Source organism: Carassius carassius, chromosome 17, assembly GCF_963082965.1.
Source record: "Carassius carassius chromosome 17, fCarCar2.1, whole genome shotgun sequence".
NCBI lineage: Eukaryota > Metazoa > Chordata > Actinopteri > Cypriniformes > Cyprinidae > Carassius > Carassius carassius.
The window spans coordinates 34,191,242-34,217,185 of record NC_081771.1 but is presented as its reverse complement, the minus strand read 5'-3'; the positions used below and the strand labels follow the sequence as shown (position 1 = coordinate 34,217,185).

General features: G+C 43.4%; 2 protein-coding genes and 1 long non-coding RNA gene across 3 annotated transcripts in view; all 3 read right to left on the bottom strand.

The window, feature by feature from the left end:
- The window catches only part of LOC132091000 (cyclin-dependent kinase-like 2), a 36,552-nt gene extending 23,316 nt beyond the window's left edge, over positions 1 to 13,236 (bottom strand). The window contains exon 1 of the mRNA XM_059497791.1: positions 13,075 to 13,236. Within this exon, the coding sequence (XP_059353774.1) occupies positions 13,075 to 13,236 (162 nt within the window). The remainder of the gene's footprint in view (positions 1 to 13,074) is intronic.
- LOC132160659 (uncharacterized) overlaps positions 1 to 25,944 on the bottom strand; it is a 224,600-nt gene that overhangs the window by 27,705 nt on the left and 170,951 nt on the right. The window lies entirely within an intron of this gene.
- On the bottom strand, positions 13,934 to 23,094 carry g3bp2b (G3BP stress granule assembly factor 2b). The gene is made up of 12 exons (XM_059497790.1): positions 22,939 to 23,094; positions 22,787 to 22,868; positions 22,443 to 22,616; positions 20,643 to 20,730; positions 19,555 to 19,666; positions 19,256 to 19,475; positions 19,078 to 19,176; positions 18,598 to 18,688; positions 15,928 to 15,978; positions 15,211 to 15,339; positions 15,022 to 15,140; positions 13,934 to 14,428 (listed from the first exon to the last, which is right to left on the bottom strand). The coding sequence occupies exons 1-12, from the start codon at positions 23,031 to 23,033 to the stop codon at positions 14,219 to 14,221; spliced, it is 1,470 nt and encodes a 489-aa protein (XP_059353773.1). The 5' UTR covers positions 23,034 to 23,094; the 3' UTR covers positions 13,934 to 14,218.

The following is a 25,944-nucleotide window of genomic DNA, read 5'->3' as shown; positions in this document are numbered from 1 at the left end:
CTGTTGATCCACTGACAGATGGAGGTGGGCACGGAGAGCTGAGTTAGTTTGGGCAGGAGGAGGTTTGGCATGATCGTGTTGAAGGCAGAGCTGAAGTCCACAAACAGGATCCTCACATAAGTCCCCGGTCTGTCTAGGTGTTGCAGAACATAATGCAGTCTAATGTTTACTGCATCGTCCACAGACCTGTTTGCTCTGTAGGCAAACTGAAGAGGATCCAGCAAGGGTCCAGTGATGTCCTTCAGGTGGGCCAGCACCAGTTTTTCAAATGACTTCATGACTACAGACGTTAGAGCCACAGGCCTGTAGTCATTTAGTCCTGTAATTTTGGGTTTCTTTGGGATGGGGATGATGGTGGAGCGTTTGAAGCATGAAGGGAAGCATCTTCTGTGTGAAGATGGGGGCCAGCTGGTCAGCACAGGATTTCAGACAGGCTGGTGTAACATGATCTGGGCCTGGTGCTTTTTTCCTTTTCTGCTTCCTGAAGACCTGGCGCACCGCATCCTCGCTGATCTGTATTGCAGGTGTGGGGGAGAGGGGGGATGCAGGAGGTGTGAATGGTTGTGTGGGGAGGTGTTCAGGGCAGGTGATGGGTGTTCTTTCAAACCTGCAGTAAAACTCGTTCAGATCGTCTGCCAGTCATTGATTTTCCACAGTGCTCGGGGGTGGTGTCTTGTAATTGGTGATCTTCTTTAGGCTTTTCCACACTGATGCTGAGTCGTTCGAAGTGAACTGAGTCCTTATTTTGTCAGAATAATTCCTCTTTGCCACTCTGATCTCCTTTTCCAGTGTGTATTTAGCCTGTTTATACAAGACATTGTCCCCCTTCACGTAAGCATCATCTTTGGCCTGACGGAGCTGTCTGAGTTTTGCAGTGAACCACGGTTTGTCATTGTTGTAATTTAGTTGAGTCTTGGTAGGAATACACATATCCTCACAGAAACTGATATATGATGTTACGGTCTCTGTGAGTTCATCCAGATCGGTGGAAGCAGCTTCAAAAACACTCCAATCAGTGAGGTCAAAACAAGATTGTAAATCCTGCTCTGCTTCATTAGTCCATCTTTTTACAGTCCTTAATACAGGTTTAGCTGATTTTAGTTTCTGCCTGTAGGTCGGTATAAGATGAACCAGAAGGTGATCAGAACATCCCAAAGCTGCTCGTGGAACAGAGTGATATGCATCCTTTATTGTTGTGTAACAGTGATCCAATATATTACTGTCTCTGGTGGGACAGGTAACATGCTGTCTGTATTTTGGCAGTTAACGGGAGAGATTGGCTTTATTAAAGTCCCCGTACACTAATGATTGCACATCTAAGGACCCCTCTGTCAAGCTCCTGAAGTTTGCAGATGACACCACACTCATCGGCCTCATTCAGGACGGTGACGAGTCTGCTTACAGACAGGAGGTTAAAGAGCTGGCTGTCTGGTGCACTCTCAACAACCTGGAGCTTAACACGCTCAAAACAGTGGAGATGATCGTGGACTTCAGGAGAAACCCCCCTGCACTCCCCCCACTCACCATCATGAACAGCACTGTGACTGCAGTGGAGTCATTCAGGTTCCTGGGCACCACTATCTCTCAGGACATTCACATTGACTCCATTGTGAAAAAGGCCCAGCAGAGGTTGTACTTCCTTCCCCAGCTGAGGAAGTTTAACCTGCCACAGGATCTGCTGAAACAGTTCTACTCCACCATCATCGAATCCATCCTCTGCACTTCAGTAACTGTCTGGTTCAGCTCAGCTTCTAAATCTGACCTCAGAAGACTACAGAGGGTAGTGCGGACTGCTGAGCGAATCATCGGTACAACTCTCCCATCTATTCAAGAACTGTACTTATCCAGAGTGAGCAAAAGGGCTGTTAAAATCACTCTGGACCCCTCACATCCAGCACACTCCCTCTTTGAACTGTTGCCATCTGGTAGACGCTACAGAGCACTGAGCACCAGAACGACCAGACACAGGAACAGTTTCTTCCCTCAGGCAATCCATCTTATGAACAGCTGATACACACTGAACACACTGAACACACTACACTTTATATTTATATACACATACACTTAATTTATCTAACACACATACTTAGTATACACTTAAATTTTGCACATAATATACATGTACATACATAACTGCATTTTTGGAATATACCTGCCTACAATTGTCAATTTGTTTATTGTCATTTCTTATCTACTTATTTGTATTTTTTGTATTTTTATATTCTTTTATTATGTGTTTTATGTTCTGTCGCTGTCATTCTGTTGTACTGTGGAGCTTCTGTCATGAACTTTAACCGGACTTTTATTTTGACGGGTTGGCGTACCTTTACAGTTCTGTGTATGTGATGTGACGCTAGTTTTACTCAAATCAAACGGTCAAATGCTCATGAAGTGACTGTCAGAGCAGTTCTGGAGATGTTCTTCATGTGTTCACGTCTTATTTAATGACAGCAGACGCTGAAATCACTGGAGCGTCACGCGCACTTCATAATATGTTAATATCTTCATGTGTGTTAATAAAGGAAGACGCGCTTCTGATCCATTCATTAACACAGACACGCAGAACATGCAGGATTCATATTTAAACAGATTGTTCCGGCTTAATTTTTACAGATATTAGTCCATATCGTGATTTGATGTAAGTGCAATGACCTATTTTTGATTAATTCATTCAAAATTTGGCAAATTCCGTGCCATTCCGTGTTAAACTGTAAAATCCGTTTTTATGACTGGATTCCGTGATTCCCTCCGCGTTTTCTGCATCGCGGAAATCATAGGGCCCTAGTTGTGGTATGCCAGCTCTATCTTGCAATGGACACACGCCATGACGTTCTCTTTACGTTTGCTCGCGCCCTCACATCAAAACACTGCTGACTCCTTGCAGTGCGACTTCGGATGCAGCGCTTGTGTCTCCTTCCGCTTTGTGGGTGACGTAAACGCGTTGTGTCCACTGATCTATAATATAGAACTGGATTGTTCATGACGTCATGAAAGTGAAGCCGCGGCGCCGCCATATTGGTAATCCCTAGTGTGCGTAAACATTCTATTGAATTAATAGGAAATTGTATGATTTTAATTAGAAAACATAACCTAACAAGTCAGCGTTTATAAATCTGAAGTATTTCTGTACATTATTACAATGCAAACACCCTAGGCATGTAAATGGTTATTTTTTGAAGGACGAGAATTTCCCCTAATTATTAAAAAGCTACGTTCATTACAGTAGCGAACATCATGAACATGATAAACATCAGACGGACACGACCTCAACATATATAACAAACTACAAACTGCTCATTCTGAAATCTGAATTTATTCAGAGAAATAACTGACTATATACAGTACGGATTTAACGACATAAAGCTCTATTTCCCAGATAGTTAGTTAAGCTTTTCATTTATAGAGCAATATTAACAACATAATTTTATTATCCATTGTAATATATTCAAGTCCATTTCCGATACTAATACGTTCATGTTTAATAATTCCTGAAAAAAATATGTTCATAAAGAAATAGGCTATATTTTGTGTTGGATCAGTTACCTGTGTCGTCAGTGCGCAGCAGACACACCCACCTACAACCCGAATTCCGGAAAAGTTGGGACGTTTTTTACATTTTAATAAAATGAAAACTAAAAGACTTTCAAATCACATGAGCCAATATTTTATTCACAATAGAACATAGATAACATAGCAAATGTTTAAACTGAGAAAGTTTACAATTTTATGCACAAAATGAGCTCATTTCAATTTTGATTTCTGCTACAGGTCTCAAAATAGTTGGGACGGGGCATGTTTACCATGGTGTAGCATCTCCTTTTCTTTTCAAAACAGTTTGAAGACGTCTGGGCATTGAGGCTATGAGTTGCTGGAGTTTTGCTGTTGGAATTTGGTCCCATTCTTGCCTTATATAGATTTCCAGCTGCTGAAGAGTTCGTGGTCGTCTTTGACGTATTTTTCGTTTAATGATGCGCCAAATGTTCTCTATAGGTGAAAGATCTGGACTGCAGGCAGGCCAGGTTAGCACCCGGACTCTTCTACGACGAAGCCATGCTGTTGTTATAGCTGCAGTATGTGGTTTTGCATTGTCCTGCTGAAATAAACAAGGCCTTCCCTGAAATAGACGTTGTTTGGAGGGAAGCATATGTTGCTCTAAAACCTTTATATACCTTTCAGCATTCACAGAGCCTTCCAAAACATGCAAGCTGCCCATACCGTATGCACTTATGCACCCCCATACCATCAGAGATGCTGGCTTTTGAACTGAACGCTGATAACATGCTGGAAGGTCTCCCTCCTCTTTAGCCTGGAGGACACGGCGTCCGTGATTTCCAACAAGAATGTCAAATTTGGACTCGCCTGACCATAAAACACTATTCCACTTTGAAATAGTCCATTTTAAATGAGCCTTGGCCCACAGGACACGACGGCGCTTCTGGATCATGTTCACATATGGCTTCCTTTTTGCATGATAGAGCTTTAGTTGGCATCTGCTGATGGCACGGCGGATTGTGTTTACCGACAGTGGTTTCTGAAAGTATTCCTGGGCCCATTTAGTAATGTCATTGACACAATCATGCCGATGAGTGATGCAGTGTCGTCTGAGAGCCCGAAGACCACGGGCATCCAATAAAGGTCTCCGGCCTTGTCCCTTACGCACAGAGATTTCTCCAGTTTCTCTGAATCTTTTGATGATGTTATGCACTGTAGATGATGAGATTTGCAAAGCCTTTGCAATTTGACGTTGAGGAACATTGTTTTTAGAGTTTTCCACAATTTTTTTACGCAGTCTTTCACAGATTGGAGAGCCTCTGCCCATCTTTACTTCTGAGAGACTCTGCTTCTCTAAGACAAAGCTTTTATAGCTAATCATGTTACAGACCTGATATCAATTAACTTAATTAATCACTAGATGTTCTCCCAGCTGAATCTTTTCAAAACTGCTTGCTTTTTTAGCCATTTGTTGCCCCCGTGCCAACTTTTTTGAGACCTGTAGCAGGCATTAAATTTTAAATGAGCTAATTAAGTGGATAAAAGTCTAAAATTTCTCAGTTTAAACATTTGCTACGTTATCTATGTTCTATTGTGAATAAAATATTGGCTCATGTGATTTGAAATTCCTTTAGTTTTCATTTTATTAAAATTTAAAAAACGTCCCAACTTTTCCGGATTTCGGGTTGTAAATGGTTTGAATATATCGCTTATACTGCCCCAAAAGACCGTAAACACTGCAGATAACATCTGAAGTAAAGATGAATTTACATACACATAACATTAAAACGAATCCCATTTGACAGATTTGCTTCAAATAGAGTTAGTTTAGGACAGTGGTTTGAATGTAACTCAATGGTGCTCTCTGCTGGTAGGGATTAGTAAGACGACGGATCGAACACTTCCGGTGGCTTCACTGTCTGTTGGCAGTTTAGAACGCGATGAGCGATCCAGTCATATATATAAATCAGTGGTTGTGTCACATTAACAAAATCATTTATAAAAGAACCTGACGTGAGATTTAAAATAAATTAAAAGAGGCTTCGAGGCAGAGGAATTTGCCTCAATCATTTTTTTTCACCTTTGTCAATGTCACCTTTATTTATATATGTCCCCAAAACCTTCAAACTGGCTGTTATTAAGCCTCTCATCAAAAAACCACAACTTGACCCCAAAGAACTAGTTAATTATAGACCAATCTCGAATCTCCCTTTTCTGTCCAAGATACTAGAAAAGGTGGTATCCACACAATTATATTCCTTCTTAGAGAAAAATGGTATATGTGAGGATTTCCAGTCAGGATTTAGACCGTATCATAGTACTGAGACTGCTCTTCTTAGAGTTACAAATGATCTGCTCTTATCATCTGATCGTGGGTGTATCTCTCTATTAGTTTTATTGGATCTTAGTGCTGCGTTTGACACAACTGACCACAACATTCTTTTGCATAGACTTGAAAACTTTGTTGGCATCAGTGGAAGTGCATTAGCATGGTTTAAATCGTACTTATATGACCGCCATCAGTTCGTAGCAGTGAATGAAGATGTATCATATCGATCACAAGTGCAGTATGGAGTACCTCAAGGCTCAGTACTAGGGCCGCTACTCTTCACGCTTTATATGTTACCCTTGGGAGATATCATCAGGAAACATGGTGTTAGCTTTCACTGTTATGCTGATGATACTCAGCTCTATATTTCGTCGCAGCCCGGTGAAACACACCAATTTGAAAAACTAATGGATTGCATAGTCGATATAAAAAACTGGATGATGAGTAATTTCTTACTGCTAAATTCTGAAAAAACAGAGGTGTTAATTATAGGACCTAAAAACTCTGCTTGTAATAACCTGGAACACTGTCTAAGACTTGATGGTTACTCTGTCAATTCTTCATCATCAGTTAGGAACCTGGGTGTGCTACTTGATCCCAATCTTTCCTTAGAAAGCCACGTTTCTAGCATTTGTAAAACTGCATTTTTCCATCTCAAAAATATATCTAAATTACGGCCTATGCTCTCAATGTCAAATGCAGAAATGTTAATCCATGCATTTATGACCTCAAGGTTAGATTATTGTAATGCTTTATTGGGTGGTTGTTCTGCACGCTTAGTAAACAAACTACAGTTAGTCCAAAATGCAGCAGCAAGAGTTCTTACTAGAACCAGGAAGTATGACCATATTAGCCCGGTCCTGTCAACACTGCACTGGCTCCCTATCAAACATCGTATAGATTTTAAAATATTGCTTATTACTTATAAAGCCCTGAATGGTTTAGCACCTCAGTATTTGAATGAGCTCCTTTTACATTATAATCCTCTACGTCCGCTACGTTCTCAAAACTCAGGCAATTTGATAATACCTAGAATATCAAAATCAACTGCAGGCGGCAGATCCTTTTCCTATTTGGCGCCCAAACTCTGGAATAACCTACCTAACATTGTTCGGGAGGCAGACACACTCTTGCAGTTTAAATCTAGATTAAAGACCCATCTCTTTAACCTGGCATACACATAACATACTAATATGCTTTTAATATCCAAATCCGTTAAAGGATTTTTAGGCTGCATTAATTAGGTAAACCGGAACCGGAAACACTTCCCATAACACCCGATGTACTTGCTACATCATAAGAAGAATGGCATCTACGCTAATATTTGTCTGTTTCTCTCTTGTTCCGAGGTCACAGTAGCCACCAGATCCAGTCTGTGTCCAGATCAGAGGGTCACTGCAGTCACCCGGATCCAGTACGTATCCAGACCAGATGCTGGATCAGCACCTAGAAAGGACCTCTACATCCCTGAAAGACAGCGGAGACCAGGACAACTAGAGCCCCAGATACAGATCCCCTGTAAAGACCTTGTCTCAGAGGAGCACCAGGACAAGACCACAGGAAACAGATGATTCTTCTGCACAATCTGACTTTGCTGCAGCCTGGAATTGAACTACTGGTTTCGTCTGGTCAGAGGAGAACTGGCCCCCCAACTGAGCCTGGTTTCTCCCAAGGTTTTTTTCTCCATTCTGTCACCGATGGAGTTTCGGTTCCTTGCCGCTGTCGCCTCTGGCTTGCTTAGTTGGGGACACTTCATCTACAGCGATATCGTTGACTTGATTGCAAATAAATGCACAGACACTATTTAACTGAACAGAGATGACATCACTGAATCCAATGATGAACTGCCTTTAACTCTCATTTTTGCATTATTGACACTGTTTTCCTAATGAATGTTGTTCAGTTGCTTTGACGCAATGTATTTTGTTTAAAGCGCTATATAAATAAAGGTGACATTGACATTGACTTTGACATAGCGCTTTAAACAAAATACATTGCGTCAAAGCAACTGAATCAGTACTATGATACGGTCTAAATCCTGACTGGAAATCCTCACATATACCATTTTTCTCTAAGAAGGAATATAATTGTGAGGATACCACCTTTTCTAGTATCTTGGACAGAAAAGGGAGATTCGAGATTGGTCTATAATTAACTAGTTCTTTGGGGTCAAGTTGTGGTTTTTTGATGAGAGGCTTAATAACAGCCAGTTTGAAGGTTTTGGGGACATATCCTAATGACAATGAGGAATTAATAATAGTCAGAAGAGGATCTATGACTTCTGGAAGCACCTCTTTTAGGAGCTTAGATGGTATAGGGTCTAACATACATATTGTTGGTTTAGATGATTTAACAAGTTTATACAATTCTTCCTCTCCTATAGTAGAGAATGAGTGGAACTGTTCCTCAGGGGGTCTATAGTGCACTGTCTGATGTGATACTGTAGCTGACGGCTGAATGGTTGCAATTTTATCTCTAATAGTATCGATTTTAGAAGTAAAGTAGTTCATAAAGTCATTACTGCTGTGGTGTTGGGAAATGTCAACACTTGTTGAGGCTTTATTTTTCGTTAATTTAGCCACTGTATTGAATAAATACCTGGGGTTATGTTTGTTTTCTTCTAAAAGAGAAGAAAAGTAATCGGATCTAGCAGTTTTTAATGCTTTTCTGTAGGATATGTTACTTTCCCGCCAAGCAATACGAAATACCTCTAGTTTTGTTTTCCTCCAGCTGCGCTCTATTTTTCGGGCTGCTCTCTTTAGGGTGCGAGTATGCTCATTATACCATGGTGTCAAACTGTTTTCCTTAACCTTCCTTAAGCGTAAAGGAGCAACTTTATTTAAAGTGCTAGAAAAGAGAGAGTCCATAGTTTCTGTTACATCATCAAGTTGTTCTGAGGTTTTGGATATGCTAAGGAATTTGGTTACATCAGGAAGATAACTTAAAAAGCAGTCTTTTGTGTTAGAAGTGATGGTTCTTCCATACTTGTAACAAGAATTAGAATTTACAATTTTGGCTATATGAATTTTGCAAAGAACTAAATAATGATCTGAGATATCATCACTTGGCTGAATAATTTCACTACCATCAACATCAATTCCATGTGACAGTATTAAATCTAGAGTATGATTTCGACAATGAGTAGGTCCTGAAACGTGTTGTCTAACACCAATAGAGTTCAGAATGTCTATAAATGCTGATCCCAATGCATCTTTTTCATTATCAACATGGATATTAAAATCACCAACTATTAAAACTTTATCTGCAGCCAGAACTAACTCGGATGTAAAATCACCAAACTCTTTAATAAAGTCTGTATGGTGCCCTGGTGGCCTGTATACAGTAGCCAGTACAAACATAACAGGGGATTTATCATTAACATTTGTTTCTTTGGATAATGTTATATGAAGCACCATTACTTCAAACGAGTTATACTTGTAGCCTGCTCTCTGAGAAATCCTGAAAACGTTGTTATAAATTGAAGCAACACCTCCCCCTTTGCCTTTTAGACGCGGCTCATGTTTATAACAGTAATCTTGGGGGGTGGACTCATTTAAAATAATGTAATCATCAGGTTTTAGCCAGGTTTCTGTCAAACAGAGTACATCTATATTATGATCAGTGATCATATTATTTACTAAAAGTGTTTTCGTAGAAAGGGATCTGATATTCAATAAGCCAAGCTTTATCATTTGTTTATCCATATTGCTTCTGTTTTTTATTTGTTGAACCTCAATTAAATTGTTAATCTTAACTTGGTTTGGACGTTTTTTGTATTTTCTAGTTCGGGGAACAGACACAGTCTCTATAGTGTGATATCTAGGTGAAAGAGTCTCTATGTGCTGAGAATTAACTGACCTCTGTGACGGGAGGCAGCTAGCAGACGGTCGGTTTAGCCAGTCTGTCTGCTTCCTGACCTGGGCCCCAGTTAGTCAAGTATAAACACGAAGACTATTTGCCATATTTCTAGAGAGAAGAGTGGCGCCACCCCAGGAGGGATGAAGACCATCTCTTTTAAGCAGGTCAGGTCTGCCCCAAAAGCTTGTCTAATTGTCTATGAAACCTATGTTATTCTGTTATTATTATTTTGTAATCGAGTTAATCGAGGAATCGTTTCAGCCCTACAATAAATACTCCTCGGCTCGACCAGGAACTCTGTGTAATCCGTATGGCCGTAAACATGGGCAGTCAATGTGCAACAAAGGCTCGTGAATTTCACAAACGGTTTTATTCCAGGCATGTAGTTTTGTGCGGTTGTTAAAACAGCCAACCACACAACACGCTCTTCCCGGCATCACTGGACAGCATACGTACTAAAAAATAAAAATAACTTTTCGTACAGTACTTGAGCTAACATCTGCTACAGCTGCCTACGGGACCAACACGCTACTGCTGCTACTTCCTTAGTAGCAAAGGCACGCAGTAATGGCGGCGCTGCTTTACTTCCGTGTTTCGCCGGATTTGTCTATAGGCATTTCTCAATGTCAAGGATACTTCCTTGGCAGGACTGGTCCTTCCAAGTCACTTCCTTCAGAGGCTAGGCGAGACTCCTCTTAAGCATTCGGAGAACACGTAAATGGAACAGGCTAGCAAGTGCACGTAATTGCATCATTACGTCAGTGAAAAGGTCCGTTTGAATAACGCTGTGAATGGTATCGTTAAATTACTTTGGACAACTTAACTAGTTATTTATAAAAGAAATGCTGTTGACGCAACCAATTGTTAAATGACAGGTCCGGTTCAGTTAACCATTTGTATTTGTATAATTTACAATATCAATATGGTAGTAATTTGTACTGGCATTTAAACGTTAAACTTTACTTATATTTACTACAGTTATAACAAATGTTTGGTAACGTAAATAAAAACCGTTAACGCTCCGACTCCGCTAACGTTCGACATTTTTGAATTTTTTAACAAGATAGCAAAGCTGCACGCATAGGATTGTGGGTGATTTGAGAGCGCGAAGAGCGCGAAGGATACACACACGCATCCTTTCCTGTGTATGGGATATTCTTCGAACGAAGGACTCAGTCCTTGGTTGAAATTCTGAGGATCCTCAACATTGGAACCAGGGACGTGCGGTCAGGGTAGGCAGGGTAGGCAGTGCCTCACCAAAGGAAATGTTGACATTACATTTATTAATTCCAAGAGCTTTATTAATTCACCACATTATTAATTGCATTAATTTTATTCCAAATATTATTTTTTGTAACAAAAATTTTCAGGAATACACATAATATACTCATTTTGCCATTGTTTGCTCCTAAAAACCGTTGTTTCATGCAGGAAATTCAAAAGCCATGGCCATTGAGGCAGAGGTGAGCGGTGCCTCTTTGGTCCATAGAACGTAGTTTATGTAGATTTGCGCATGCGCAGTCAGTTCTCATGCTGTCTTGAATTATCAACATTGAGGCAGAGACCGAGCTTGCTTCATGTCACGTGATCTACTCGCTCTCACTCAATCCGCGCGCTTCCCGAATACTAGCATCTAGTATACTTGCGTGTCGGTGTGTGCGCCTAGCAGTTTGTAGGAGCGAATAAGCTGTTTTTGTACTTTAAAGCTGTACTGCTGACGCAATGTTTTCTGACTGTAGCCTGTAGACCAAAAGTGTGTGTGTGCGCGCGCCGTGGCTGTCTGTGCGCGTTTGCGCATTTTGATGGAGTGACTAGGCTGCCGCGCCGCCTCCTTCTCTGTGTCCCGCACAAAACATTTGTTTGTTGTATAAGTCATAAGATAGATGTGTCCATTAATTTGATTATTATATTTGATTGTGCATTAGCCTCACATGACTGACTTTGCTGAATGCAGGCAGCGATCTGATGATGCCTGATATAAACTTGGGTTGCTAAATTAACTGAATGAATATATGAACATATATTCCACACATTAATAGGTCACAGCCTACCCATGACAAGATTTCACCGCACGTTACTGATTGGAACAGTCCTTCGACGGATGTCGATGACGTAGCATCCTCGAAATACTGGCTTCCGAGGATCCTTCCTTGACATTGAGAAACACCTTATATCATAGAGTCTGACGTCTGTACTTCCCGGTCAGAGAGCACCTGTCCATCAAAAGCTCACTATCCAATCAGAGTAGATCACTGTTAACCCCGCCCCCACAAGAGATTTGTGTCAAACACCAAACGAAAAACTGCGAACCGTAAGCGAAATCTGTGGCAATGAATTAAGAATCCACGATTAGCGAAAACGAATCTTTGAAAAACACTAACAAAGAATGAAGCATTGTGTTTTTCTTCTTTTGTAATGGCATATTTTTGATAGAAAAGTTACGTTCAGTTTTATAAAGTTTCGTTCATTATTATTGAAACAAATGTAATTCCATAAACATTCATAACATAGTTTTTTTTTAATGTGATTGTTATGGAAACATTTCATTTCATAATTTACGCAACATTATGAGAACATTACTGTTGAATGTTTTCTGAACTTTCTGAAACAATAGTACGATTTAGAAACCATTATGCTGTGATTAACATGTTATTAAAGACCAGATAACCTCGTCTGAATGTTTGTTCTTCTGTTCAAACCACAGGAAAGAGGAGTTACTGATCATCACACAGAGCCCGAGGCTTGCAACACAACGCTCATGGGTTTGATCCCCAAAGAATGTGTGAACTGATCATGTTTATCTTTGCTCTCAGCTTCAGTGTAATACAGAGCAGATTCTGAGCTTGAGATGCCTCACTCCACGGTTTTCCCCAAAGTTAGAAGCTTTTCAGTTTGAATTAGTTTGAAGTTTAAGGTCATTTTAAAGAGTAAAGTTTGCATGTTTTGAGGCCAATAAAGTCTATTAGAAAAACATAGATCGATAGATTTAGCAAAACAACAGCTAGAAACTAGGGCTGCTTCGATCACGATCGGCTGATCGTTAATGCGCATCTCGTCAGTAAAGCCGGTTTCTAATCAGCGGTAAATTCCCTCAGGTGCGTGATTTCACAGAGCAGCTGTTACTACGCAGAGCCGGTGTTAACTGAGAAGATGCGCAAATAAACGCTGAAATGAACGTGGATTTGCGCATCAGGCACCCGAGGGAATTTACCGCTGATTAGACAAATAACAGCTAAAAAAAATATCTAAAACCAGTTATAAACCAGCTAAAATCTGTTAAAATGAGATCAAACCAACTGATTAAATTTAGCAAAAAAAAAAATCACATTAAAGACCAGGTAAAGCCAGTTAAACCAGCTATCTCTCCGTGCCCGAATGATTATTATTCTGCGGACCTTGAGCAGGCGGATCTCTCTCTCCACGATCTTCCTCACGGACTCGTCTTCCTCCAGCAGCTTCTTCACGGCGACGCAGCGCCCGGTGTCCCGGTGTCGACACTTCAGCACCGTCCCGTAGCTCCCGGAGCCCAGGCAGCACAGAGTCTCGTATTTATTCATCGTTAAACACACCAAACACAACACTTTAACGCGACTGTTGACGGAAGAAAGAGCGGCATACTGACGACTGCTCGCGCGGCGCAAACAACAACACCGTGTCCATAGAAACCGGCGCGCGCGCGCACAGGCTGTCAATCAAACACTCGTGCACAGACAGCAGGTTTATATGATTTATATTACAGCTGTGGTTGTTGTTTCTAAATGTGCAGGCTGTGTTGTTATATAGATTAATCAGACTGACAGATTAAACAAGTTTGATGCAGTCTTGAGAAATCAGATGACTAGCTTGTATGACTGGTCTAAGCAGTTTAAGCAACAACCACAGAAACAGCAGCCATATTGAACTTACTGAATCCATGTTTGAGCAAATATCAGCATCTAGTGTTTGAACGACAACACACTTAAAAAAAAAACACAACTAACTCTAGGAGTTTGCAGATTTCAGTAGTTTATTGAAAGTTGAAAACACATTCAAACAAAAACCTGCTGAAGCCGACTGAAGTCCAGTCTGAACCCAGAACCAAACGCAGTGCAGTGTGTGAGAAACACTCCAGAAATCAATGGAAAGAGCAGCACGATCCAGAACAGCCATGCAAAGAACCACCGGCTCCAGAGCAGATCCAGCTCCGGTCAGCACCTGTGACCCCTGACCCCGGACACTGGCCAGAGACGCACAGACAGACGGCCAGAAGCCAGCTAAGGCACCACCACTGGTTTATTTACTTGGAAAATAAATAAGTGTACACTGAGCGCTGACGTTCATCTGTTACACACCGTGACAAATCCGTTCGTGACATCCAGCTTCTGTTCTAGAGAAAAAAAAATTTCACACTGTCCCTGTTCTTCTTCGCAAAATCATGAGGAGAGAAATAGAAAGAAAGCGCGGCGGAGTCTGAAAGTCTTTGAGGCCGGTCACAGTCCGAAAGCCAGAGAGAGACGAGAGAAACATAAACAATCAGAGGAGAGGAGGATTCATCAGTGTTCAGCGGCGGGGTCCTGTGAAGCGGCTCTCTCCTCCTCGGCCCCTGGAGGACACCGGCCCCCGCGGGTCTCTCTCACGCCCCATCCCATTACCCAGAGTGCCCCGGGGCCCACGCCGGCCGTCTGACGCTCCTCTGGTCTCTCGCTCGCGGGCTGCTCGGGTCTTCTTCTCCTCCACGTTCAGCCGCACTTCCCCACGGAACATGATGGGCTGCGGGAGACAGGAAAGAGGAAACGCTAACTTCCTGTTCTTTCATCATAACATACAGTCTTCCAAACAAACCACTGATTCAAAATGTTTACTGCACTAAGAGAATCAACCCTAGCAATCGATTGGTAACTGATCAATCGAAGCACCCCTAATTAAAGCATCTCAGCAGTGATTCGATACTGAATGAACGGAGTGAGTCAATGATTTATTCAAATCGTCTGAATTCATTTGATAACTCGCTCAAGACAGTGTTTTTGCTACCACCTGCTGCTGGTGCTTTTAATTTCTTATAAAAAACACTATACTTTAAATAACTTCATATTTCAATATTCAATTAAAAAAAACATAATACCCATTTATCATCATTTATGCAATGGTGAATCAAAATCTTCTTAAACTTACTCTTTTGCTTTACTCATCTAACACAAGGATTACTTTAAATGACCTTTCAGATGATAAAAAGATATGTGATGCACTAGATTAACTGGCACAAGAGAAGACTTTTTTAAAAACTAATTTTACACAACACCGGTGTGTCTGAGAGGACACAGCTGTATGTTATGAATCGAGCTGTAAGCATTCCTCACACAAACCTTGTTTCCCAGAATCCTCTGCACCGGCTCAGAGTCATCGAACACCACGAAGCCAAAGTTTGGCAGCTTCCCTCCGACGCCTTTGGTGTTGATCCTCATCTCCACCACGGTCCCGAACGCTGCACGAGACAGAGCGTGAAACCACAGACACACTCGCCAGGGTCAGAGGTCAAAGGGGAAAGGTCTTACTCATGAAGAAGTCTTTCAGCTCTCCCTCATCAATGTCATGAGGAAGATTTCCAACGAAGAGCTGATGACTGTCTGGATAACGAACGGACCGACGGCCCTCTGTGTCTCCGGCATCTCCGTCACCGCGGCCTGAACACAGTTCATTCCCTTTTTATTCAGAACCAGAGAAAGTAAAACACTGAATTTCTTGGAAACTTTTTTTTTTATAAATAAAAGCTTGTTTTTAAGCATTTTAATTAGACAAACACAGAATTTAGTATCAAATAAAAACTACACAGATTTCATAGGGCTGTGACGGTTTGGTGTATTATAGTGTTTAGCACAAGCGGCACACAGAGCCTGTGAATAAGAGTGAGCACAGCACAGATGTCTGGTCTGAGAGGACGCTGGGAACAGTGTTAGACCGCCGCTCCTGTTACTGACCGCTAACGTGATTTATTCAGGAATTAATCCTGCGTCACAAGACGTCTGGTCACGTCCTGCTGGAGAGCCGTAGGAACGATGGTCAATTGTGTAAGTTTCATGATTTCAATTAGACATGTTTTGAGATTAATACATTTTGATTTAAAAATCTAAAAGGATTCCAGAAAAATTTTAACTGAATTTGGGAAAAAAAACAACCCTATTTCATATGGCCCTATCTATCAGTGTTATGAAGGAATCTCTCCTTCGTGTTATCAGATGAATGATGACTAAGTCACATGACAGGAAACTCACCTTTAAAACTGACATACTGCTTCCCTCCAGGAGCCTCGGAGCTGCTGCCCTCTGACAAACAACAACAACAACAACATTCACATGACAGGAACACACTCCACAGCCTCTTATTACATCATGTGAGTGTGTGTGTGTGTGTGTGTGCGCGCGCGCGCGCGCGCGCGAGAGAGAGTGCGCGCGTGCGAGAGAGTGCGCGCGCGCGCGAGAGAGAGTGTGTGCGCATCCGAGTGAGTGTGAGAGAGTGGGAGAGTGCGCACAAGAGTGTGTGCGTGCGCGCGTGAGAAAGTGTGTGTGTGTGCGCGTGAGAGAGAGAGAGAGAGAGAGAGAGAGAGAGAGAGAGAGAGAGAGAGAGAGAGAGAGAGAGAGAGAGAGAGAGAGAGAGAGAGAGAGAGAGAGAGAGAGAGTGTGCACGCGTGTGAGAGTGTGTGCGCGTGAGTGTGTGCGCGTGAGAGAGTGTGTGCGCGCGTGTGTGCGCGCGCGTGAGAGTGTGTGCGCGCGCGTGAGAGAGTGTGCGCGCGCGTGCGTTAGAGAGTGTGCGCGCGCGTGCGTGAGAGAGTGTGCGCGCGCGTGCGTGAGAGAGTGCGCGCGCGTGCGTGAGAGAGTGCGCGCGCGTGCGTGAGAGAGTGCGCGCGCGTGCGTGAGAGAGTGCGCGCGCGTGCGTGAGAGAGTGTGCGCGCGCGTGCGTGAGAGAGTGTGCGCGCGCGCGTGCGTGAGAGAGTGTGCGCGCGCGCGTGCGTGAGAGAGTGTGCGCGCGCGTGCGTGAGAGAGTGTGTGCGCGTGTGTGGGAGAGAGTGGGTGTGTGTGCGCGTGAAAGTGTGTGCGCGTGAGAGTGTGTGTGCGCATGTGAGAGAGTGTTTGTGTGTGTGTGCGCGTGTGAGAGTGTGTGCGTGCGCGCGCGTGTGTGAGTGTACGCGCGCGTGTGAGAGTGTGCGCGTGTGAGAGAGTGCGTGAGTGTGCGTGTGCTTGAGAGAGTGAGTGTGAGTGTGCGTGTGCTTGAGAGAGTGAGTGTGCGTGTGTGAGTGTTTGAGAGAGTGAGTGTGCGTGTGTGAGTGTTTGAGAGAGTGAGTGTGCGTGTGTGAGAGAGTGAGTGTGCGTGTGTGAGTGTTTGAGAGAGTGAGTGTGCGTGTGTGAGTGTTTGAGAGAGTGAGTGTGCGTGTGTGAGTGTTTGAGAGAGTGTGTGTGCTCGCGTGTGAGAGAGTGAGTGTGCGAGTGTTTGAGAGAGTGAGTGTGCGTGTGTTTGAGAGAGTGAGTGTGCGTGTGTGAGTGTTTGAGAGAGTGTGTGTGCTCGCGTGTGAGAGAGTGTGTGTGCGCGTGTGAGAGAGTGAGTGTGCGTGTGTGAGAGAGTGAGTGTGCGTGTGTTTGAGAGAGTGAGTGTGCGTGTGTTTGAGAGAGTGAGTGTGCGTGTGTGAGTGTTTGAGAGAGTGAGTGTGCGTGTGTGAGTGTTTGAGAGAGTGAGTGTGCGTGTGTTTGAGAGAGTGAGTGTGCGTGTGTTTGAGAGAGTGAGTGTGCGTGTGTGAGTGTTTGAGAGAGTGTGTGTGCTCGCGTGTGAGAGAGTGTGTGTGCTCGCGTGTGAGAGAGTGCGTGTGCGCATGTGAGAGAGTGAGTGTGCGTGTGTGAGAGAGTGAGTGTGCGTGTGTGAGAGAGTGAGTGTGCGTGTGTGCGCGCGTGTGAGAGTGTGCGCGCGCGTGTGTTAGTGTGTGCGCGCGCGTGTGAGAGTGTGTGCGCGCGTGTGTGAGAGAGTGTGCGCGCGTGTGTGAGAGAGTGTGCGCGCGTGTGTGAGAGAGTGTGCGCGCGTGAGAGAGTGAGTGTGCGCGCGTGAGAGAGTGAGTGTGCGTGTGTTTGAGAGAGTGAGTGTGTGTGTGTTTGAGAGAGTGAGTGTGCGTGTGTGAGTGTTTGAGAGAGTGAGTGTGCGTGTGTTTGAGAGAGTGAGTGTGCGTGTGTTTGAGAGAGTGAGTGTGCGTGTGTTTGAGAGAGTGAGTGTGCGTGTGTGAGTGTTTGAGAGAGTGTGTGTGCTCGCGTGTGAGAGAGTGTGTGTGCTCGCGTGTGAGAGAGTGCGTGTGCGCGTGTGAGAGAGTGAGTGTGCGTGTGTGAGAGAGTGAGTGTGCGTGTGTGAGAGAGTGAGTGTGCGTGTGTGAGAGAGTGAGTGTGCGTGTGTGCGCGCGTGTGTGTTAGTGTGTGCGCGCGCGTGTGAGAGTGTGTGCGCGCGTGTGTGAGAGAGTGTGCGCGCGTGTGTGAGAGAGTGTGCGCGCGTGAGAGAGTGAGTGTGCGCGCGTGAGAGAGTGAGTGTGCGCGCGTGAGAGAGTGAGTGTGCGCGCGTGAGAGAGTGAGTGTGCGCGCGTGAGAGAGTGAGTGTGCGCGCGTGAGAGTGAGTGTGCGTGTGTGAGTGTTTGAAAGAGTGAGTGTTTGAAAGAGTGAGTGTTTGAAAGAGTGAGTGTGCGTGTGTGAGTGTTTGAGAGAGTGAGTGTGCGTGTGTGAGTGTTTGAGAGAGTGAGTGTGCGTGTGTGTGCATGTGAGAGAGTGTGTGTGCATGTGAGAGAGTGAGTGTGCGTGTGCGTGCGAGAGAGTGCGCGTGCGTGCGAGAGAGTGCGTGCGAGTGCGCGTGCAAGCGTGCGTGCGAGAGAGTGCGCGTGCGTGCGAGAGTGTGCGCGTGCGTGCGAGAGTGTGCGTCACCTGCTCGTGGGCCTCGTGGAGTGAAGCCTGGTCTCTCGCGCCGCTGATCTCTGGGTAAGGTCTGAGCGTCCTGTTTGAGATCCACTCGCGGCTGACAGACAGACAGACAGCTTCAGTTCTTCTGCTGTAGAGACTCTTTACAACTCTAACTGACATCGTTTCATCATTGATGCAGTTTGTTTATATTCCTGAGCAGCAGCTTTGAATCAGTCTGTACTGTATAGAGTGCTGTAGAAATAACCCTTCACTAACAGCACAGAAGTCTGTAAAACTGAACACAAACTCCAAGCAGGTCCACTACTGACCAGTGTTTAAGACACTATTAGATTTATCATTGACATTTGAAATTCATTTTTATATTTTCATTTCATTGTTTAGCTTTGGTTTCAGTTTACTATAATAATCCTGCTACTGACTGAGAAAGTGTGCATTTAAGGAACAGTTCCTCCAGAAAAGATAGTTCTGTCATTAAATCCGAACCTGTCCAGCTGCTCTCACCACGTGAGGAGAGATCCCAGAGACGGGAAGAGCGCCGGCCGGAGGAAGATTCTTACTGGTCACCAGAGCCCAGGAGAAGGCCTGCAGACCACCACATCATCACCATCATCATCATCATCATCATCATCACGCGTGCTCCACATCAACACTGCACACACACCTTCGGTGGCTCTGGGGTCTGAGGGGGCGGAGTCAGAGCAAGGCCAGGGGTGGAGCCTCTCTCCTCCTCCACCAGTTTCTCCTCCTCCTCTGGCTCCGCCTCAGCCCCCTGGAGCTCTGCTTCTGGGTTAAGCTCCGCCTCCGTCTCCTGATTGGCCTCAGGCTGGGGCTCTGGCTCCGCCTCAGGCACCGCCTCCTCCTGCTGCTCCTCGACTCCGTTACTGAACACACACCACAGCAGAGCATCAGTGAAGTGTCCACCGCTCTGAAGCAGTGATGGATGTCATCTCACGCTGGTACCTGACGGGTGCTGGAGGCTCGTAGAAGGAGCTGCTGCTGGGACGCTCTGGGGCCAGTTCAGGGGAAGCCCGAGTCTCCACCTGCTCCTCCTCAACCTCCTCTTCCTCAGACTCTGATCACAGACCAAAACAACAATAACAGCCAGGATCTAAAAGATTGTGTGTTATGATGGACCTTTAATCATAAACTAGCCTGAAATACTCTGGGACTCTTATTTTGAAATTTCTGTGCACTAAAAAAAAATTGTCAAAACTATTTACATTCAAAAATGCCAAGCAAATTTCACAATTACAAAATAATTATCAAGTAACACATTGCATTAAAGGTAAATGTTTTTGTAAATAAATGGTATCTGCAGGATTTTTAGGGTGCGTTCACACTGGTGTTTCTGATGGCAGAGCTGAAGATACCGAGCCTGAATGTCAGTGGTGTGTTCAGAACCTGGTTGGTGGGTTGAATGAAGTATATTTCGATACAGAACAGAAACAAAAGATGTGTCAAATCCACTAGAAGGCAAGCAAACAAAACTGTAAAATGACGGTAAAAAGCATGATTTAGAGTCACACAATGGCCAATCAGAGCGGTTTGAGAATCTGCGGGTGTCACAAACCTTGTGTACAGCTAACTCCAATCATTTGTGTTTTATTTGTAACTTTGCAAAAAACATTTTTTACAGCCCATCACTACTTCAGCTGCTCATTCAAAAAATATCCATCTTATATCCATCTATAACCTATTATAACAGAAAACCAGTAAGGTACACAGTGTCAGCTCATCAGAGGTGCATCATAATCAATCATTAGACACGACTGCAAGCAGCTCTGAAACATGCAGCGCTCATTTATTTACTTCAATCAGCCTTTTGGAGTTTAAAAATCAAATTTTTTTCCCTCTCCGAATTGATGAGCTAGTCATATGATAATAAAAGCTTGTGTAAAGATGTGGCTCTGATCCACCTGACCTCAGCGTACAGCTGTCATCATGTGCACGCATTAGACATTGTGTGTAAATTCACCTGAATTACACTTCTGCAGTGCAAGCATGGCTCACGTGTCACAGGTGTGTGTGTGTGTGTGTGTGTGTTTTACCTCCCAGCTCAGCCTCAGAGTCTCCGAACACCTCCTCTTCATAGCGGAAGATGTCATTGTGCACATAGAACTTATTGACCGCAGAACCCTGGTGAAAACACACACACTAGAGATGAGTCTGATGTTGAGTTTGGGTTTAGGGAGGAATGAACGTGCGCCACTGTTAAGGGAAGGAAGTTGTGCTATAACTTCTATTTTATAATCTATAAATGAGCTTAATATCACAGCCACAGGCCTAAAGTGTGAGCAGAAGTTTAAGTGTTTAGTTCTCTCCTCTATCATAGTTAAACAGGGCTTTCATGCGTGCGATCTCACTTCTGAACTGCCAACAGTAAGAATGCATCAGGTTAATGTCTGAATATTATTACATCTAAAACATCTCTATACAGCAGTGTGATATCACCATAATGAACATACATCATGCTGTTATTAACACAGGATACAGTGAAGATAAACTACTTATTACACATTTCACCACATATGTGATGAAGACAATAGAATATATTCATTTAACACAAAGATGGCTACAGCTGTGTTTGTATGAAACGAGTGAGTCCGCGATACCAGGATGACAATTACATAATTCTACACAATTTTGAATCAAGTTTTAATATTTAAGCTATACAAAGGCAAAGCTTGCACCAAGGAAAAGCTGTTCCTCGCAAGACTATAGCGCTGAACACAGTCACCGGGATGAGCCGGTGAAATCAGGAATAACAGACCTCGGAATGTTGTGACTGACCAATCAGAATAGAGTATTCCACAGAGCTGTGTAATAAAGATTAATAACTTCTGTAACAATGTAGCTATTGTTCATTGTTAATATTAGTGCATTAACTAAGGTGAACTAACGAGGTATTATTGTAAAGTGTTATCTATTGGTCTTTATCATTCTTTTGCACGTTAATCTGTGCGAAATTATTTCCTTTATACATTGTGTGTACTGGTTTATTGTATTTAAAAGTAACGTTTCTTTTTGTTGTAAGAAAAAAATAATTAAACCTGTTATACTTCATTATGACACAATTAAACCTCAATACTGTGATAATACAGTACCGTAATAAAATCATTAGCAATTAATCACAACATGAAAATCTGTTCTCACTCTCTCTCATACACACTCTCTCTCTCTCGCTCGCTCGCTCGCTCTCTCACACACACACACACACACACCTCTCTCTCTCTCTCTCTCTCCCTCTCACACTCTCTTCCGCTCTCACTCTCACACACACACACACTCTCTCTCTCTCTCTCGCGCTCTCTCTCACACACACACACACACACACTCTCTCTCTCACACACACACACTCTCTCTCTCGCGCTCTCTCACACACACACACACACACTCTCTCTCTCTCTCTCGCTCTCACACACACACACTCTCTCTCTCTCTCTCGCTCTCACACACACACTCTCTCTCTCTCTCTCCCTCTCACACTCTCTCTTCCGCTCTCACTCTCACACACACACACACTCTCTCTCTCTCTCTCCCTCTCACACTCTCTCTTCCGCTCTCACTCTCACACACACACACACTCTCTCTCTCTCTCTCTCCCTCTCACACTCTCTCTTCCGCTCTCACTCTCACACACACACACTCTCTCTCTCTCTCTCGCTCTCACACACACACTCTCTCTCTCTCTCTCCCTCTCACACTCTCTCTTCCGCTCTCACTCTCACACACACACACACTCTCTCTCTCTCTCTCTCCCTCTCACACTCTCTCTTCCGCTCTCACTCTCACACACACACACACTCTCTCTCTCTCTCTCTCTCTCGCTCTCACACACACACACTCACCTCCGGAGCGAGGACGAAGGTCTGCATGAACCTCCTCATGGGGCGTCCGCTGTTGGACAGTTCTCCCATCACCTGCACCACCACACCGTCCCCCAGCGTCGCATGAGCGTCCACCTGCCGGATCTTAGTGTGACACTCACTGAACTGCAGCGACATCACCTTCTTATGGATCTCCTGCTCACACACACACACACACACACACACACACGAGCGGTCAGTCTCTGTGCAGCGCTCTGAACATGATCTCAGCGGCTGCTAATGTCACGATATCAATCTGTGACACGGTCAGTGACAGAATAAAGAGTAAAAACAAAAAACAGAACGAGGACTGGAGGTTGACTCACCGCCTGACCGTAGACGGCCTCCTCCGGCTTCCCGCTGCCGTCCACACCTCCGTGAACATACGAGGAGTTCCTGCCGTAAAACCTGCGCAGCGAACACGAGCAGAGCGTTAACACGGCTCTGAGACCAGCAGCCCACGCTTCTCAACACTCACCTGTGCAGGTAATCTGGAGCTTTATTCAGGAGCGTGTAGTACTGACGCACAAACTCCCGTCCTACGAGCAGGGGACTCGGCTTCTCCATCACCATCTCTCTCTCTCACACACACACTACGACACACACAAGATACAGAAACACAGCAGATCAGGAGAAATTTAATCATAACACAGTCAGATGGGTATTTAAACACTGAAAGAGAACGATCACAGAAAGACCGATAGACAGATTATTAAAGTAGAACAGATTTACTCGTGTTTTAAAAGTGTGAAAGAGAGAAGTTCTGTGTTTGTGCCCAGAGATCAACAGAAGACAGAGGAGTAAAGTTAACGTTTAGCTTTAGGTGCGTCTAAATGGTCAAATACACGCAAATATGGGTTTATTTACGTAAACCCTTGTCAGTAACGTAAAATATGAACATAAACAGTTAAGAGTGAAGATACATGTGGAACAGTACATTGGATCTGTGCAGCTCTTAAAGTGATGTTCCTGCTGTGTGCTTCACATCAATCAAACCAAAGACAATAATAACTGCTCTCCACTGAAGCACTTCTGTAGCTTTAATAAGAAACAAAGGAAGTTTAATTCTTACAGTGAAGACTATGCCGTTTTATTATTCAATTCCTGTAGCAGACCGACAGCTGAATACTGTAGACTCACACGCTTTGTTTAATTTTTATGTTTTTCTATTGTATTTGTCTTTTCCTTTTTCAATACTAGCCATTTAATTATTATTATTTTTTATTTATGGTTTATTTATTTTTTAAACGAGTTACCCCTGTTTTCTGCTGATATTGAGAACTTTCTCGAAATCTCTCAAATGTAGAGGTCACAGAAACCCTATTTGCAGCAAACATATTTATTTGATATATTGTTCAATAAATCGGTCATATAAAGTTTTGGTCACTCATAACCGTGATTATATTACTGACCAAAATAACAGACTGATAGATAGATAGATAGATAGATAGATGTTTAAAAGAGCAAGAGTTATTGACAGAAACACTGAAAGAGACAGAATACGAATGATGGACAGATAAACAGACAATATGAGTGGATGATAAATAAATAAACATCAATGGGCAGAAAATGAGTGGATGGCCAGACAGAAAAACGAACACATAGACAGACAGACAAACAAATGGATAGATAGATAGATAGATTGAGAGAGAGAGAGAGAGAGAGAGAGAGAGAGAGAGAGAGAGAGAGAGAGAGAGAGCGAGAGAGCGAGAGAGCGAGCGCGCACCGCAGACAGACAATAGCGCTCGCGTGCTTTAGCTTCATGCTAACCGCGCTCAAACTCACCTGACGCGACAGAAACCGTTAAACGCCGCGCGGTCGCTCCGCACGCACGCACGCACTCTCCGCACACACTCGAGCGAAGGTCCGTCGACCCGCTCCCTCTTTATCCGGGAAAAAAAGACCGACGACAGCCGAGCCGAAATATACACACACGGAGGCACGTGCACGCGTCCGCCACTCTTGCTCGCTCGTGCGCGCGCACGCATGTGACGCAGAAGACCGCGCGGACACGGCAAAAACGCGTCACGCGTAGAAGTTGTTCAGTTTTTTAATCAGTTTATTTATTTTTTTAATATAAAATCTAATATGTGCTATGCTTTGTTTTTCTTTTTCTTGTTTTATTTTTGCTTCTTTCTGTCTTTTTGTATATATACATATATATATATATATATATATACATATATATATATATATATATATATATATATATATATATATATATATATATATATATATATATATATATATATATATATATATATATATATATATCTACAGACATATAAAGCTTTGCTGCTGTGTACAAGCACAACCCTGCCAAAGATATTATATCCGAATTAACTAACATTTCACAGAAATATAAGAGGATTTTCTAGAGAATCTGTCTAGGAGCTCTTTATTTGACTCCGTGTTCAGGAATGTGCTCATGCGCTTTACAATACAGTTTTAAAGCAGCTTTACAGAAATAACAGGAAATTAACAATTAGTTATGTAAATTTAAACATAACAGCACTGAATATGAACTTAAATAGTATGAATATGAATTGTTCAGTGCTTTTAATTGAAGTAAATGAATTGCTGACAGGTCTGATGGTAAAACCTGAAGAGAATCTAGGACAGGACTCTCAGGAGAGTTTGATTCAGTGGTCAGATGACTGTCCAGCAGGTTCATATTACTGTGAAGTGACCGGTTCTGTGGAATAATGTCGTGTGAAGTAGAAGTCTTCATTCTCTTCCCAGATATTACAGGCACATCTGCAGGAGGTCTGCTAAAGATCTCTTCAGCTGCTGTGTGCAAACATCTGATAGACGTCTGTAAGATGTCAGTTCTGTAGATGTTTAGCAGACGAGCAAACACTTAAACACAAGTCTAGCAGATGTAATGCAGTCTCTGTGGTGGACATGTGCTGCCAGCTTTCAAGGTTGCTAAAAAAAACTTGTAGAATTAATTTCAGGACAAAGAACACACTCTGAAGTATAAAGGCATCTTTACACATTAAGGCTGCTCTGTGCCTGCTCAGAGGTCTGTGTACAGATGTTATGCTGCATAAAGGCCAGACTAAATGAAGCCAGCTCTGGCCGCCTCAGGCTCTTCTGTTACTGAAGTGTACAGCTGTCCTCACTCGGGAATGCATCTGTGTTAAACAATCTGTTTAAATGCTACTTCAGAAGCCTTTCTGAGCCACCTTTGCAGTGTAAATCTGTCATGAGATTACTCCTGCTCTTCAGACAACTAATATCAGACATAACATATGACTTGAGATCTGGAAACAAACGAAACTGGTTGACATGTGCTGTTCTATGAGTCAGCACTGGTGGGATTTAACTAACAAATGACAAAAAACACCCACAGACTTCAACAGTACTGTTATCATCACAGGTTTATTGGTACAGATGCATTTCTCCAAGCAGAAATTCCAGTGAAACACACACACACACACACACACACACACACACACACACACACACACACACACACACA

What these genes read in the sequence shown, in the direction of transcription:
- g3bp2b (XM_059497790.1), bottom strand. Translation starts at nt 23,033, where the DNA reads ATGGTGATGGAGAAGCCGAGTCCCCTGCTCGTAGGACGGGAGTTTGTG. An exon ending in CTCTGAGGCTGAGCTGGGAG is followed by an intron (nt 19,667 to 20,642) that starts GTAAAACACACA and finishes GTCTGTGATCAG; the next exon opens with AGTCTGAGGAAGAGGAGGTT. An exon ending in TCCACGAGGCCCACGAGCAG is followed by an intron (nt 15,979 to 18,597) that starts GTGACGCACACT and finishes GTTGTTTGTCAG; the next exon opens with AGGGCAGCAGCTCCGAGGCT.